Source organism: Spea bombifrons, chromosome 11 (genome assembly GCF_027358695.1).
Source record: "Spea bombifrons isolate aSpeBom1 chromosome 11, aSpeBom1.2.pri, whole genome shotgun sequence".
Lineage (NCBI taxonomy): Eukaryota > Metazoa > Chordata > Amphibia > Anura > Pelobatidae > Spea > Spea bombifrons.
This window is the reverse complement of record NC_071097.1, coordinates 31,531,431-31,549,269: the sequence shown is the minus strand read 5'-3', so window position 1 is coordinate 31,549,269 and position 17,839 is coordinate 31,531,431. Positions and strand designations below refer to the sequence as shown.

The window sequence follows — 17,839 nt, the reverse complement described above, 5'->3', positions numbered from 1 at the left end:
ACGGTTCATTTGGATATCTTTTTCCAGCGAAACGTTGTTGGCGTTGGAAAGTCCGGTGGAAACGGCCATCTTGTTGAGTGTCACCGGTGTCCGATCTATCATGCTTAATCAGTGGCACGCGACTCCGGAACAGAATGCAAAAAACCTTGACTTCTTGTCAGAAAGTAGGTTATTTTTAAGAAAGCATCATTATTGTAATTATCCCCGGATACCATAAAGTATGATTTATGATGCGACCGGAAATATTTTTATTCTGTAGATTTATTAGGACTTGGGAAAACATCTGGACAAACGATACACAGTCTGCGGCACGCCAGAGGGGACTCTGCTTCGCTGAAGGGTGAGCTTGGTTAGTCGTATCAATCTTCACCGGTAACGATGAACTTCACCCACTCGGTATCGCCAATCTGGTACCGGCCAAAACGCCTCTTTGCAGCCAAGGGGTTCGGATCTCATCCACCCGGCTTTCTCGCAACGCCCTGACGCTGAGCACTGCGGGGATGCTCTTCGAACAGGAGAGGGAGGGGCCAATTATTAGAGAGTTGCAATAATCCAGATGGGAAACCACAAATGACTGCATTCATTTTTAACATTTTTAAACTGAAATAGAAAGATTAAAACTTGAATATATATAAAATACATCGTTATTTCCTTGTGTTTTTTTTAATGTGAAAATAAAACATTTATGATGTTTGTTACTCTGTCTTAAAGCAAAGTGTGGGATCTGATACTTTCTGTTACTTTCTTTCTGAAATACTTTTTCGTTTTCCAGTGGAACAAGAGAATGATGAAGGCGAGCTGAGAGCGGCTTCCCCGGGCCCTCGTGACTCAACACGTCCCCCCGAGGACCCATCGCTCTTCCGCTATGTTCTGTATGGTTTACCAAACATGATTGTTGTGTAATTCTTGTTACTTTTTTGTTGCTCTGTTAACATCAGTTTTTTTATAACATCATATAAACTGTTTTAAACTTTAATGCTAGTTTTTGTTAGAGGTTGGTAATCACTAAATAGAAGCTTAAAAGCTGGAACCGCAGCTTTAAAACTTACCCCCCAGGATGACGGAACGCTATTTATATTATTTCCGTGCGTCTTTGTGAAGTTCTTCTTTTCATGTTTAGGAAAGGTTTTGTAACGATACAGCTCTGCCGTTTATGGGATGCGCTCCACGCGCGGATCTTTGTACAGTCAGGAACGGTTTGTACATTCATGCTTATAATGGTAAATTTTAGCGAAACCAATGAGTAATCTTAAAACTCTTTGACGATCGGAGAGGGCAATTCCGTTTCTATTTTTCGGGTCTCGGAGAGCACAGTGGCCTCTATTCACTAAAAAGTTGCAGTTACTCAAGTTTAGGGTTAACCCCCCGCTGACCACTACGAGGTTGCATGACCGCGCACGCTAACACTTCCAAAGCATGTGGTGTATTCACTAACACACAAGTTACTTCCCAGAGCTCGGCTCCTTGAGTGGTCCTTGTCTGCAACTCGCAAAATTAAACTTAAAAGCGTTATTAAGGAAATCCAGGTTTCACGTCCTCGGTGTAAATCGGTCAAAAAAGGGTTTGTGTTGGAACGTTAATGCATTTAAAGTGGTTTTTATTGAATTTCAAGCACTGCTGAATCCAGACCTTTGACTTTTCCGTGAACCGGCCCGATGTTCCCGGGACACATGATAAAGATGAAAGCTTTATCCCAGTAAGAAGGGCGATCCCGCGGTTCACCCCGCCGCCTCGTTCTTAACCGCGATTTAGCCGTTTCAACGTATCTCACAGAGCAACTTTATCATGTTTTCTGCCAATTGTGCTCATTTAAGAGAAAAAGAGGATTAGTTCATAGCTCCGGCAGACAAACCCTTTGTTTAACCACCTTTTTTGTTCTTCATAATTGACAAAATCGAAGATTTCTATTTGGTTTTATGCTTCGCGATGCAAATTATGGTTCTGCTAGCACAAGACAACCAGAAATAAGATTTAATCGCTAAAAAAAGTGCATGAAATTCTCAAAAGCTACAAACGCTGCAGAAAGTTCATGATTCGAAGCGTAAAGCATGTCTCTATTGTTCTGCACCCTATATATATATTATATTCATAGTGTTTTCTGCATATATATAAACTTTATATATTCCCACTTGAAACGTCCCTCTGCTCTGAGCTTTTTATAGCTTGTTGTAAACTATGCTGATGTAAACAGGACTCCTCTATATGTAGGGATTACACAACTCTCACTATTCCTCCTTTTAATGGATTCCAACAGAATATTCATCCAAAATTCATCCAAAACATATAACGCGACTCACACGTTGATAAAATGAAAGCACAAAGCGCTGAAAAATGGAAAATGTAAATACCGATTACTCCTTCCGAGAACGTCCTCGCACAGGGCTTCACCGGGAGCTCCTCTCCTCCGTTCCTCCTCTCCTCCTCTCCTCCGTTCCTTCTCTCTCCTCCTCTTCTCCGCTCCTCCGCTCGTACGGATAGCTGGATAGTGATTCCAAGTACAGGATTGTAAGGCACAGAGTGCGGGACGTGCAAGCAGCTCATATAAACACAATAAACATTTGAACGTTTCGCTATCATTTTTGGATTTGTGCTCGGAAAGCGGAATTCCTCACCTGCGAGCATAATACTTTATTTTACAAAAAGTCACTGAATTGAGCCCAAAGTCTCTCCGTATCCCTACCACGCTATCTACCCCCCCCTGTAGATGATCTTCCTTTCTTCGTATTATACCAATACTATTTTATCCTAATTGTTTTACTACTTTCTATTTACTTCTACCATGTAATTATTATATATATATATATATATATATATATTAAAATATCTGTTTTATAGCTCGCAATCACCTAAAATAAGGCATGAGACGGAATTTGATTCTGGGGGCGATTGGGTGGAACTATCCGGCCCACATCTAATGATGTCTCGCAGTGAGTTCCTTGAATCGATGTCTTTGCACCGCGTCTCATCAGCAATTGTTCGAACGAATGTCAATATTTAATAAGAATTGGTAAACAGTTTAATTCGTAAAGATAATAACAGCATAAAGTCATCATAACGAGCCAACAACACAATGTGCCGGCGGCGGACGTAACACGCGAGCGCGGGAATCGTTGTTGTTACAGTAGCTGGGAGCGACAATAAGTGGTAATTATTATTGTGAATTGTTTGTGTAGCTTTTATTCCTTTGTAACATTTTCAATGGTAAAGAGATTGCTGCGCGTTTTAAGCACACAGGCTCATTATCTAATCTCCCACCCGCCGTTTAATTATTACATTGTAGTATTTACATAGGAGCCGGGATCAATGTTTCTCATACAGTCGCCTTAATTGCTATTATAGATTGGGAATAACACAACTTTTGTTTTCCGTCCAAATCGCGGTCTCTGCAAACAATACGCAGCTCTGTGTGCAAATGTAAAAGTTATCCGATATTCAGAAAAACACATTTTCTTCCTCGTTATAATAGTGGTGAGTTTTTAAATTATTTATTTCATTTACTTCTGCGCTCTAAAAAAACCGATATGTGGTAAAAAAAAATATATATCTCTCTCTTTTAGCATAACCCCCAGTGCTGTATACAGTAATATAACCCCCAGCACTGTATACAGTAATAACCCCCAGCGCTGTATACAGTAATATAACCCCCAGCGCTGTATACAGTAATAACCCCCAGCGCTGTATACAGTAATATAACCCCCAGCGCTGTATACAGTAATAACCCCCAGTGCTGTATACAGTAATATAACCCCCCAGCGCTGTATACAATAATAACGCCCCAGTGCTGTATACAGTAATATAACCCCAGCGCTGTATACAGTAATAACGCCCCAGTGCTGTATACAGTAATATAACCCACCTCGTGTGTATACCTTTCAGCAGTCATCTTAAATTCATGTTCTCGGGATCTATAAGATTATTCCTCCCCATCTTGTTTTCACTCCCCTTTTGTTAATTGTATATTATTAAAAAAGCGATTCACAATCACAATGATTGCACAATGTAATAGTTTTTATACCGTTAGTCGTAATTACTGAAAGACTAACTGTTAACGCTGAGGGTCCCAAAGTATTATGTGAGACAAGTGCGGAGGCGACAGACCGGTGTCAGCGTAACCTATCGAAGCTGTAAAGAAAGTTCATGTTTAAGAAGGAATACACAGACCTGACTTACATTGCTTTCTCCTTTTTCTCGCACTGAGAGACGTGAGAAGAAAAGGACCTGAGTGCTCTCTGTCTGTATCTCTGTCTGTATCTCTGTCTGTATCTCTGTCTGTATCTCTGTCTGTATCTCTCTCTGTATCTCTGTCTCTGTATCTCTGTCTCTCTCTTTCTCTCTCTGTATCTCTGTATCTCTGTCTCTACCTCTATCTCTACCTCTATCTGTCTCAGGACGCAACATCAAAAGGCATCTCCGATGTAACCGCGTGGGAGTTGATGTCTCGTGTTGGATGAGTATTGTGGCACCATACGCGGTGAATACTTCTAACCGGTGCGACCGGAGTGATGCTGGACACAGCCTGGTAGCGGAAGTCATAGAGGTTAAAGGAATTTAAACACGCGTGGGATAAGCGTACGGCTCCTGAATCTGAGTCGAGGCCGACGGCTGATTAAGGTCCGAGTCTCTGTAGGACGGGCCGATTGTGTCTCATCCAAATTCTGTGTTTGTAACCATCCTATGGAAGACGCCGTGGACTGATGCACTTATCCCAAACATCCCAACTCAGCACTGCTTCATTGACTACCTTCGGCCCTTTGAGCTTATACGTGTGTGTAACCTTCAAGCTGTTCTTTACTAAGATGGTGGTAGATAAGTGGAAAGGCCTCCCATCAGGAGTGGCAGAGGGTAATACAGAGAGGTTATTCAATACGGCTCCTGAATCTAAGCCGAGACCAACGACTGATTAAGGTTTGAGTTTCAGTAAAATCGCTAGTTGGGCTTCTAGATGGCTTTGCTATCGAATTCTTTGTTTCTATGTGGAAAATCTAATTACAATCAATGATTTTTCCTCCTATAAAACCTTCATTGCCCAATAATCAAAAAAAGAGGTTAAGAGTCCAAAAGATTGGACAGCAAGTCACCCGTCAGTCCGATAGACCTTTAAACCAACATCAGCCTACGTGAGTATCATCGTTTTATTATTATTTATTTATTTATTTATTATTATTATTAGTATAACATTGTACATTAGAGACGTTAGAAGGACACACAATACCTATGGGTGCACAAAGAGCTAAGGGCCCTGCTCCAAAGAGCTTACAATTTACAATCTCATAAAAACCTTGCCTTTACATTTTTTTTTCAATTTAAATAACACAGAAATACATAAAATAACTAAAAATAGTCACACATTTAATATCTAGCAATGAACATTATTATATATAATATAATAATATATAAATTATAATATAGCATTATTATAAACATTTTTATATTTATTATCATGTAGTTAGACTAAAAATAAAAATATGGCTTTTAAAAAGAGAACGGAAACCTTAGGCATCAGGCAAGCGCTTAGAACATAGAAATATTTATAATAGAATATTGCCAATTACCCGATTATTTCATTCGTAAATAGGAGAAATAGGTGCCAACTGTCTTATCGTCTCTTTTTTAATACTTGAAAGAAAATAAATAAATCAAAATGAATGTAAATTGTGTTTAATCTTTGGGTTGCCCCGGGGAAGTGATGATAGGGGGGGTGAAGGGTCTAAGGGGTCCGTGCCTGCGCCTCTACTACCGATTAATTTACATTTATACATGAGTTTTTTTTGGAGGGGGGGTTGCTTTAAAGTTCATGTTTCTGGTTTTTAATGTAATTAACCCCCTAAATACCAGAGTACTTTTATTGCAAATCCATTCTGACACCCAGAGAATAGTGCAAACTGAGTACTCGATACCGTAGTATTTAAATGTAAAATTGATGATTTCTCCAAATTCCACGCACTAAATAAACTCATATAACTGAGATTATAGAGTAAAATAATAATTATATATAATAAAAAAGCTCTCGATTTTTTTGTTTGCAAGGTTAACTTCTTAGGATCTGCATGATTATTCCTCCCCGTAACGTTATCTCCTGTTGTAAAGTTGCTGATTTTTGTTGATGGGTTCAGGCAGTCTTTGTAAGGGAGATGAGAAGGGATGAGGAATTAGATAATGCTGGCCCTGCCACCCGCTGCTCCCTTTATCCCCAAAGCGATTGATTGTCCAACAAAAGGCACAAACTGTAGGTCGTTTTTTTTAACTTGAAGTTTTTGGTTCCGCTAAAAGCTGTGACGGCGGCAGTTCCCTTGTCAGCGGCTACTTGGGGTTGACTTCGATGGACGACAAGGAGAGGAAAGAGAGGGCCATATGAACGGTGAACATATGAATTCCAAGACCAAACATACAATATAACTTCATACTAAACATACATCAGACAACCGTATAAAGGATAAAGTGAACAAATATTTCATTCCGTGAATATTAACATGCGCAGGATCAGCTTGTGCTTTACATTCAAAGGTGATCGATATATAAATATATATATATATCTAGATAGATAGATACGTTAGATACGTTTAACCCTTAAACAATGTCCAACACAGACCCCAGTAATTGTCCACCATGAGTCGGGTTGGTGCCGACCCCTGAATTTATTGCTCACCTTCTACACACCCACCACCTTTCCATATGCCGTTGGTGGCTGCTTGCTATGACCCACCGGAGTCTCGCTTTTATTCAACACACAGTTTCAAATGAAGAACTTTAACGCTTGGAAAAGTAAATAGCCTCTAAACAGGATGCAGGCAATGCCAGCGTACAGAAGACGAATGTACTTTTATCGCTTGACTCGTAGCGGTTTCCATGCCTTCTGTGCCCACCAGCCAGGATCCCTGATCTTCCAGAACATGTCTCCACGTAGCCGTCTATATCGGGCACACCTTGTTGTCGGACGTTGGCAGCTGAGCGAAGGAATTACAGCTGCTCTGTTCCTCCTCGGTTCTCCGGTTACTGGAAGCGGTGATATGAGCTGCGATGGCCAACATTTCCCCTCCCTGGTGATCTCGGGTAGTCCCGGCTCTGTCGGATGTTGGGTTGACGTTCGACTCTTTGGATTCCGTGTCACCGCAGTGGAACATCTGAAGAAGACATCTCCTGAACTACAAAAAAGGAAAGATACGAGTTAGTCTGGGATGCGTTGGCTCCGCGATTCATCATGTCGTAGTTTATTCAATAATTAACAATATTTAACAGCGTGACGCTTGGGTCTGTTCATTAACTAGCGAGGTGCGCTGAGACAACGAGTCGCAACAAGTTTAACTGCGCAGAACTGCATCAGCCTCTGCAAGAAGCGTAGAAATACCCGGAATCCGGCGAAATTCCCAACACAATGTCTCAATTTGTTGATTTTGTTTCATTTTGAATATCTGTGTAATGAGGGCATCGATCCGGTTAAAATCTACTAGACTAGCGCTGCTTCTGCACAAATCACGATAAATGTAACAAGAAGAAGTCAGTCCCTAACAGGCATCCCAACTATATATACGCGGCGGATTTTGTTTTCCTTTTGGGTCAATGTTTTGAGAAATTGAGAAAAAAAAATTGTGTTTGTATGCTTAAGAAATATCGGGACTTGGTGCGTTCCACGCGAGAGACGGCATGCTGATAAGATAGACCGGCAGCAGAAGCTTGTTTTCACTCACAATGGAACTATTACTTCTAGAAGGGATCTCGTAAATTGAGTCCGAAAAAGAGCTTCTTTCACAGCAGGGGGGTCGGGAAATGTGCAAGAAGCCGTGGAAGCCGGGATATTCTGTCTGCTGATGTTTTTAAACCCAGAGAGCTGAGTGAGAGAGAATATCGCCTTCAAAAAAAGAGATTCGGAAGAGTAAAAGGTAAAATGTATCGGGCCGTTTATTCTCCCCCAAACTGCCATAAGGAGCTTCCATTTGTTGGTAGAAATTGGATCTAAGATGAAACAGAATAGTGCAGATAATATCCATTCAGCCGCATCTAGTCTGCCCGATGTTCCCGTTGTAAAGACTCGGACCGTAATCAGTCTCGTCTTCAGGAGCCATACGCCGATCACGTGCGTGTTTAAATCCCCTCGCTGTATTAGGCTCTACCACTTCTGCTGGGAGGCTGTTCCATTTACCCACCACCCTCTCTGTAAAGTAAAACTTCTTTCCATTACGTCTCAGTCTCTAATCTTCTACTTTTAGATAATGACCTGTTGTTATAACATGGACACAGCTTTATGGCTTGGTGAAAGAATGAACACACTTTCGCCGTGTCACAGAGACCAGAGGTGTCGTTGACTCGACGAAGGGATCGATCACCGCTACCGGACAGTTTTTAATTATCACTTTACTCCGTTACAAGCGGATCCATTAAAAGCCTCCGTGAATTCAGCAACTTAGCTCTCTGGCAGAAAATGTTAATGCATCGGCTGTAGACTCGGGGGAGGGGAGGGGATCTGTGAGAACCTCGCTGACTTCAGCAAGTTCTTCCTCCTTTAATGTTATCGGCACTTTAACTTCACTAAATGAATTGACACCTACAGAACATAAATTAACCCTTTTTTTACACAGGGGCAAAGTGCTAGTTCTGATGTAATGTAAAACCTCAGTAGAATACTTTTTTTATAAAGGGGCGCTTACTATACACAGGAATTAAAAAAACCGATATGACCGCTATTCACCGTCTTCCTAAAAAAAGGTACGTTTCTTTGTGGCGTTGACTAAACGCGAGTTAAAGCATTTCATCGCAGTCCGTTATCGGCTCTGATGAGCTGCTGCCGTGGAAATTCATGAAAACATTGATATGTTTCAAACCACCTGCAGCTCAGTCCGGTACAAACCCTCACACACGCACACACACGCACGCACACATACTCACACACACGCACACATACTCACACACACACGCACACATACTTTACCCCGCTGTTTGTAGGCTCATAATGTTGTAACTAGTAATGCATGTAACAGACACAGAATTTGACAGCAGATCAGACCCATTCAGTCCGTCTAATCTGCCTGACATTTCTGCTATATGGAAACCCCATATATTACTCCAGGTGAGCATTCATACCGTACCTGCTTGTTCATAAAGACATAAATGACGGGATTGTACATCGAGGCCGTCTTCGCGAAAAAGGCAGGTATGGCAGCTAGCCGCGGGTCCAGTTGAATGGAGGGCCGGGCCGTGACTAGTATGGAGAAGGCAGCGTAAGGCGACCAGCAGATGAGAAAGGCAATGATCATTATAATAACCATCCGAGTCACCTCCTTTTCTGGCTTTCTCGTAGATCCCAGTCTGCCTTGAGTATCGGACACCTGTATAAAAACATTTCTTAAATAAACGCTTTTCTTTATACAGATAGATCCTGATCCACTGAGGATTTTTACTCCTCCTTTTGGCCCCCCCGGGTTCACTAAACACCCACCAAACGCTTTATCCCCATTCTAGTCCCAATAACCCCCTTTACCGCACTTCCATTTCACAGGCTGTGATCCTCACCTCGCCAGATCTCAGGTATTTTAGAAATTCTTCAGCCAATTAATGTTTAATTCAAATCTTTCCCCCCGTGCCCTGCCTTAACTCAACTTCATCAGTCTCACCAAAATCTTAGTTGTCTATTTCACACATTTTTTTTAGAGAATGCCAGCGTTTATCTACAGGCAGGGGAGGGCTAGCACCTTCTGGCCCATGGAGCAGATAAAGCCAAGTGGCCCTATCGGCCCCTTGATGCCCCACCAGTAACACATATTTACACACAGACTATTGCAATAACACACTTACACTAACTGATATAGACACTCATGCTACACACACACACACATTTACACATACACACTCATGCTAATACACACATACGCTCATGCTTTCACACTTACACACATTTACACATGCACACTCATGCTAATACACACACACACACATACGCTCATGCTTAAACACACACTTACACACATTTACACATGCACACTCATGCTAACAGATTCACATTTACTGTAATATACATACATATCATCCCACTCACTTTCTGCCTGCTCCTCACTCACACTCCCTCCTGTCATTATTTAAAGATACATTTCAAGCAGGGATATCAACCACAACATACTGGTAGCAAAAGCACTAATTGGGAATCTGAGATATGATCCCGGCCGTGTAAAACAGGAAGGAGTCACTTCCAGACTGTGTGACCCTGAGAATCTGCCCCTTCACCCTGAGATTGGGGCAAAAACCCTGAGACTTGGGGTCAAACCCTGAGCATTTTCAGCAACGGGAACTCCATCTTTTCTTTTCAGCTTCATAAATCTTTCCTCGCCGACGACCCGCTTGGCCTTTCTCACCTTTTGTAGCTTCCTCATCAGCTTTCCGTAAGATACAAAAATGACCATCAGGGGCAAAACGAAACACGTAACAAGGAACGTAATAATGTACGTCTGATCCGAACTCTTTCCCGAATACCTGGAAGAAAAAAAGACAATACTGGAATTTTACCTTTTCTTACAGAAATTTACCAGCGTGCTTACGCAGAACTTTACACGGACGTCTCGGTCACTGGATATCTGCCATAATCAATTTATAAAAAATATGCCGACCCGACACGCATCAAATTATTACACAGATTTCCATTTTTATGCACTGAACATTTGCTTTCGTATATCATTGTTCTGCATCTGATGTTTGGGTATATTGCGCATGCATATAAATATCCGCCATTCTATAAATATTAATCATAATAATACATATACAGAGCACATAGTGTTCAGAACACTTTATATACCGGTATATATCTATATATATATAGCTATATACCGGTATATATCTATATATAATATATATATATATATATATATATACCATATATACCGTAATATAATATAATATATATATAATATGTTGTGTTCCCTTTGCCCCCTGCGATCATTTAAAACATTTTAGATCAAACCAACCCCTTGAATCAATACGTTCGCATGAATCCGCTGCAGGGATTAAAATAAAACGGATTTCTGAGTGACGGGTCCAAGATCAATTAACTTAACTTGTAAAAAAAGCAATAAATTAACCCACAATTCATAAAAACGATCATATGTGAAAGGTTATATTACTGCTTCTGGGTGAAGATTTTAAGCTCATATAAATTATTAACACTAATATAATATTTATGCACAAACCTGGCCGCCAGATTAATCCACCCCCCCCCCCGGCATAATTAGATGCCATTTAATGGTGTCACGCTAATGGTGTCACAAACGGATTTTAATTTACTGCGTGGCTAGGATTCTAAGTTAGTAATGTGAACCCCTATCACCCTAAGCCACACAATAGGGCTTCTTTAATAAATAGAGAGAGTTTGGAGGAGAGCTGCAGCGCCGTCTCACTAACTTCACTTTAAATTATCAAGGGCCAAGCGGGCATCACACCCAAATAGCTGGGGTGGCCCTGTATAAGGCATATTTATATCAGTTAGATTTCAACAGCCCGGATCCTAAAATCCAGCATTCATTACTCAAAAATATTAAAAACTGCCCTTAAAAAATTCTTACAGGAGTTCAGGGACAGAAAGTTTTTGGATCGGCCCCCTAGTGTCACATTCTGGCATTACAAGTCAGGAACCAATATTTTTATCACAAAAGCCCCCGCTACATAGAGCAGTGGATTAAAATAGGATTAGTGAGTATCTTGGATGCTCCTTAAATAACTGCATTTAACTTTTCTTACTTTATGATCTATCTGGAAGAAAAAACTACATTACTATAGCTCCCAAGTGTCCCAATGTAGGAAGGACAGTCCCTCTTTGTGACCAAAATCCATCTGCCCCCCCCCCTCCAGGTGTCCCTGTGTTCTCGGCGAACAGAATGTTTACTGGGCAGGCGTTTTAAATAATAAAATAATCTATTGTTAAAAAATCTTCAAAATAGCTTAATAGCTAAAAATAATCCATTCTATAAATAACTTCATCCCCAAATATTGCGAAGCTTTCTTTTTTATGCCGAGGTTCTCTGTTTCATTGGAATGCAATCATTTCTTGGGTTTGTCTTTTCCATTAAAATAGAAAAATGTTCAGAAGAAAAATACTGAAAATTGAAAATTTGATAAGGATATTTATACGTCGCTGGGCACAATCTCACCGTAATCTGCACAAAAAGGCAGTTTGTTTAAAGCCCGGCAAGTTATTTGACAGTGAATTTTTATTGATTAATTCCCATGCCATGCTTTTCTTCTCAACAAATCATTAGTTTCCGGAAAACCTTTATGCTAGACTAAGACATTCTGTAATGTAGATTGTGCGGCGCTGTGACACACAGTATAAAATATGTATTTCCGTTCTAACACGCGGTGCATACAGAATTTCCAGGCACCGGCCGGGGAACGTGATCATTTTGAGACAATAAAATATTAAATGGCCCTACGGAGGACCTTTAAATCAGACAGGCTTCTGTCTATCGCCCTCCTGGATTACTGAAATGAACACGGAACCCTCTCGTATAGACAGATTATAATCTCATTCCAAAATAATACCAAAAAAAGTCACAAAAATATTTTAATCTCTTTAGGCTGATTGATGAAATTAATGTTGACATTTTTGAATTGGCAACCAAAGTCTTTTTTTTAGCTATATATATATATATATATATATATATATATATATATATATATATATATACACATATATACGTATTATATATATATTATATATATATGAATATTAACCTGCTAAACTTTAACGTGACATAGATCACCTATATACGTTACTGTTGCATTGTCCATACATAACACTTAATCGAACCTAACGGGAAGTCTCATTCAGATTCAATCCCCACCTCCCACAAGCCTCAGTCTTTGGAAAGCTAAAGAGTCAGAGGTTTCGATGAAATGTAAGGAAGTTGTACTTTACCACTTCTGATGGGAGGCTGTTCCATCTATCTACCAACTCTCTGTAAAGGCTACGTTTAAACATGCATGGGATAGGCATATGGCTCCTGAACACGAGACCGACCACTGATTAAGGGGGACACAACGGACTACCCGGGCCACATGGGTCTTATCCGCCGTCACATTCTATGCTTCTACCATAGTTTGCCCCTTCTATTTCTCTTACTGAACGCGTGCACTCATGAACACACACTCGCCCGTATTACCCTCGGGTCCTGCACCTTTCCCGCTTCCACAACGACCTCTGTTTCGGTTACTTGGTTTGTACTACGCTCCCTACCAAATCCCTTCTGAATTATTTATATCTCTGCACAACAGCTTTACTTGTTCTTGAAATAAAATGCGTTACGGAAATCCATTAAAAATACATAACTATGGTGTTCAAATAGCAAAAAAAGGGGGGAAAAAAGCATTTTGTATCCTATTTATCTAGAGCGTCAGTTTTTGGTAGTTTTGGCGGACGGGGTAACGTGAGCCGTGTTTTGTCATCCAGAGGTTCTGTTCTGAAAGATGATATTAATTCCACGTAACCGCGCGGGGACTCAATTATTGATAAACCATTTGTTTTACGCGATGAATGATGCGCTCCGTAGGAGATTACCTACTTTATACTAAATAATGAAGAAAGCCGCGTCATTGATTGTAATCGTATTAACCGTAATAAGGAGCAGGTGATACTTTATATGACCTTAATCAGACCCATTGATGAGGCCGTTTAAGGAGTAAAAGTGTTGTAAGCAGGGCCAGTCTGGCGATGCCGGGGTGGTCGCGGCTCTTTAGGGCCACAGGCCGCCAGATGATGTAAATGCGGCTAGATTTGAGTGACCGCGCATTACTTTGTTATACTCACATAGTGACCCCACTGAACCTCGTCTCCTCCTGCAATCAGGGACATAAAGAAGATAAGGAACTCGAGAAACGTCCTGGTTCTCTCTGGGGGGGGCATTTGCCTCATTGCACCCCCTACGGACCCACCCATGAACTGAGTTCCCTTTCCTTGAGTTAAGAAACTTTGGGGAACTTTCAGTACAATTGCATTGAATTCTATGGGTCCAGGATGGAGATGATCAGCAAAGACGACAGGGTGTGTAGCTTAGAGGAGAGGAGAGATGTGATGTCATAGCAACGTTTAAATACTTAAATACATTTAACAAAGTACAGAAGGGAGGTTTATTTCTCTTGTTCTATTGGTTTGAGGGCAATAGGTCATAATCTTACACTAAAGGGTGATGTCATGTACACGCACGCGCCTCATAAAGTAGTACATGTTTCGTGTCATATACTGTCCGATGTCATAATGAAGCATAACCTGCGTATTGTAAAATACAATGAAATATACGTCTTAATGCACACCAATATATTGTGTCGATTTAGTAAAACACACAAAAGTAACAATCAATTTTTTTTTAGGTGTTTACATAAAGTAATTTGTATTTGACTTGCCCAACAGCGAATTTATTGAATAAACAACCAGTTTCGAAAGGAGCTGAATGAGGATGAAACCAAACAAAAAAGTCATTCCAATCACCGTAGGAAAGTTAAAAGTTTAAATTACAGAAGTTACAAACGCAAAATTAGTCATAAAATCCCCATTAATTTTAGAGCCAATTCTATAAGTTCTCAAACTCATTTCCTGATCTACTACACGCTTGAGTCCAAAACAAATTGGTATTTTTTCCCATTCAATTTTAATTAAAACAGCATTTTCGTGACAGACATTAGAAGTTCATATGACATCATCACCTTCATTTAAATTTTTGCAGTTAAACTTGGAATTACCTTTTAATTTTAATAATTTGAATATTTAAATCTTAATTTTTTTTTATATCTTAATAATTTAATGAATTTTCATTTAATTTTCTATTATACGTCACGTATCTGTGATGCAACGTATCCTATTTCTAGATCATTCCATTATCACGTTGTTTAAGTCCACTTTTCGACCACAAAAAGGGAAAACACTTGGCAGACGTTATACTCACATCCCTGAGATCGCCCCCCATACTGCAAGACGGCTCACCAACCATCTCAATGGGTAGTTGACTCAAGAAGTCAATTTAGGGGAGATGTAAATGGGATGTCCATTAAGTGGGTAAGATCTGGTTTTAATGCAGAAAAGTGTAAATCTGCATTTCCTTGACCGGCCACCCTTTAACTTCTTACATTTAAAGAAAGACTCTACTCAGTCTTGGAGTGATGAGTTACGTTGCCATCATGTCGGTGAAGACGCTTACCAGTTGGGTTCACACGTAGTCCCAATTTTACTTGTGGTGTAGCTGCTCCATCCCATGACTGGTGGGACGGTCCACACAAAGGAGAAGATCCATACAAACAAAATGCCGATAGCCGAATGTTTGCCCCGAAGACGTATGTTACCTAGAGGTCGGCAGATGACCACATACCTCTCGAAAGCCAAGATCGTCAACGACCACAAGGCCACAATACCTTAAAAAGAAGAAAATAAATAAAATAGTCATTTTTGACCGTCTTAGCTCTTAGTACAAACCATTTATGTAGAATCTAAGAGTTCAGGATCCATGTTAAATTAATAATCCACTTTTTTTCCCCATTTTTGAAGTATTGCCTTTAATCATTTATGTAAAAACTGATTGTTATTTAATGGCCATGAGATATTCTCAAGACACAGAAACTGATATTGTTATGCAAATACCAACTGTGCAAGAAAGTATTTCTTCAATAAGTTGATAAAATCGCATGCTGGGAGTGTCTATCAACGTAGCTTTAGATTTTAATAAATTATCACAATTTAAAATACATTATTAAGGCAGAAACTCAACAATTGTACAATAATATTTTATTTAACAAGAACTTGTGTAAAAGTTTGGATGGATGTTTCTGTATGGCTTCGCTCGTCACTTGAGCCTTCCACAATAACTTTCCCTGAGGTCGTATCTTACAACGTAGTTATAAAAATGGAATAAGGATTTGGTCAAATGAAGACTTTACTATGACTATAACGTTACGCAGGTCCGACCTAGCCCCTGGAGAAGTAGAAACCCACTAGAATTGGCCCATACCGACATATTGAAGTCCGTCAGGTTGCCACTGACCATTTAGCAAATAAGCCCCACCATAAAATAGAAGATTATTATCATTTTCAGATTATCGCCTCCAACTCCCTGACTTCACTATGCATTATGAAGGGTCTCCTGTAAGAAGGGCTGAGCTGGCTCAGGATAATGCATTGTTAATGTGGGAAGAGGTCTTTAAAGTCGTCTCACTGATTTAATGATTCATAAACATTGACCGGCTCAGCTCTTCTTAAGGAGGGAGGCGGGTTATTTGAAATCTTTCGACTTTCCTGCAAGTTTGAGCGAATAATGATTTAAAAACACTTTTAGGTTCAATCAAGCAAGGGAATCGTGAGACAGACCATGTGCGTGGATTCAGTGAAAAGAGAGGCAGCCACGTGAGCGCACGGGAGATTTTCTTAAAGGGGCAGTAAAGATTCTCCTCTCTTTTTTAAGAAAATTAAGTAAATCTTAAATTAAGTTAAAAAAAAAATAATTTAAAAAGTTTTCTTTTCCTGCCAATGCTAACTTGAATCCATCAGGACTTTATGACCACGGCCGGCTCCTTTATGGTCGGAGACAGGCTCTCCACCGAAGACCAGGGAGAAAGTTTGTGAGATGAAGTGAGCGTCGGCAGGTGAGTTAAGGAGCCTCTTTCACTCAAGTGAGCAAACCTTATTCCTAATATAACAGAAAAAAAACTTTGCTGCCACTTTAATTACATAAACTAACTTTGATACATGTTACAAATGACATACCTGGCATTGATACGTTACACAGCAATGCATTTACGTGTTCCCTTTAAGGAAACTGCGAATGAATAATACTACGAATGAACTATCGCCGGTAATACTGCGAATGAAAGCACATTACAAAACACAATACAGTGATTAACACTTTAAATGCCAGGAGTGTTACAGTTTTAGAACGTGAATGAAACTGATGCTTACCAAAGAAAGTCACTGCAAAGCCTTCAAGAACACAAGCCCAAGATCCCAAGTAAAAATAGCCTTTACTATTAGTTGCAATACTGATACTGCCACCGATAAGAGACACCAGAAAGTCTGCCACCGACATATTTACAATGATATAATTTAAAGGTTGCCTCAGCTGCTTGAACTTGAACGTAACGATGATGACTATAAAGTTCTCAGCGATGGAAAGCGATGTTATCAGGAACATAAGAACGGCCAGGATCTTAAAGTTCCAGGGCTCTATGCTTTTTAGAGGTCCGTGAAAAGGACTCCATGGCGTGGAACTTTCAGGGCTTGTTAGCTGCGAACCATTAGTGGGCATGATGTCGACTCTACGAACTTCTCGTTTAATCCCGACGAGGGTTAAACAAAAAAAAAAAAAAACACACACTGGACGGAACGCCAATTCAGTCGATGTTCTTCCGACACAAACAAGTGTCTCGCTGCCTTAGTGAAAGTGCTAACATGCCCCTCATTTCGCTTTTAGATCTTTTCAAGATATTTGTAAGAGTCGTAGAACGCTATTGTTACAGATACACTGAATCAATACATCGCAGTAAATTTGAGTGTTAACGTGCTCTTCTGTAAAGTCTAATGAAATTCCAATTGATCCCTGCGTGCGTGTATGTCCGATAGCTTTTGGAACAGGGTAGAAATTCCCTTGGTGTATGATTCCCCCCTTCTCCTTTTCTCTCTCTCTCTAACTGACAGCACCAGTGCTGAAAAGATCACTAAGCATTCCTGTTTTGTAGAAGAGAGAGTAAGATCGGACTCCCTCCCTGACGGCGTGCACGAAAAGAGTTAATTAAAGCCTGCCTTCCTAACCGTAGGGAGGAGATTAGGCAAGAGGATGACTTCGTTCACAGGCTCTGGATACAAAAGTGCCGATAATGCTAAGAGTAG

At 40.3% G+C, this 17,839-nt stretch overlaps 2 protein-coding genes across 2 annotated transcripts in view; one reads left to right on the top strand and one right to left on the bottom strand.

Moving 5' to 3' along the window:
* CFAP46 (cilia and flagella associated protein 46) overlaps positions 1–976 on the top strand; it is a 57,322-nt gene extending 56,346 nt beyond the window's left edge. The window contains exons 57-59 of the mRNA XM_053449944.1: positions 28–164; positions 260–340; positions 773–976. Of these exons, the coding sequence (XP_053305919.1) occupies positions 28–164; positions 260–340; positions 773–903 (349 nt within the window). The 3' untranslated portion in view covers positions 904–976. The remainder of the gene's footprint in view (positions 1–27; positions 165–259; positions 341–772) is intronic.
* A 5,932-nt stretch (positions 977–6,908) lies between these two features.
* Positions 6,909–17,258, bottom strand: LOC128469119 (opsin-VA-like). The gene is made up of 5 exons (XM_053450957.1): positions 16,913–17,258; positions 15,165–15,375; positions 10,341–10,458; positions 9,081–9,320; positions 6,909–7,142 (listed from the first exon to the last, which is right to left on the bottom strand). The coding sequence occupies exons 1-5, from the start codon at positions 17,256–17,258 to the stop codon at positions 6,909–6,911; spliced, it is 1,149 nt and encodes a 382-aa protein (XP_053306932.1).
* Positions 17,259–17,839: the final 581 nt, after the last annotated feature.

Excerpts from the sequence above, each read along its gene's own strand:
- LOC128469119 (XM_053450957.1), bottom strand. The coding sequence starts at position 17,258 with ATGCCCACTAATGGTTCGCAGCTAACAAGCCCTGAAAGTTCCACGCCA. Across the intron at positions 10,459-15,164 it reads ACTACGTGTGAACCCAACTG|GTATTCGGGAAAGAGTTCGG; the intron begins GTAAGCGTCTTC and ends TTTTTCTTCCAG. Across the intron at positions 7,143-9,080 it reads ATGTCTTTATGAACAAGCAG|TTCAGGAGATGTCTTCTTCA; the intron begins GTACGGTATGAA and ends CCTTTTTTGTAG.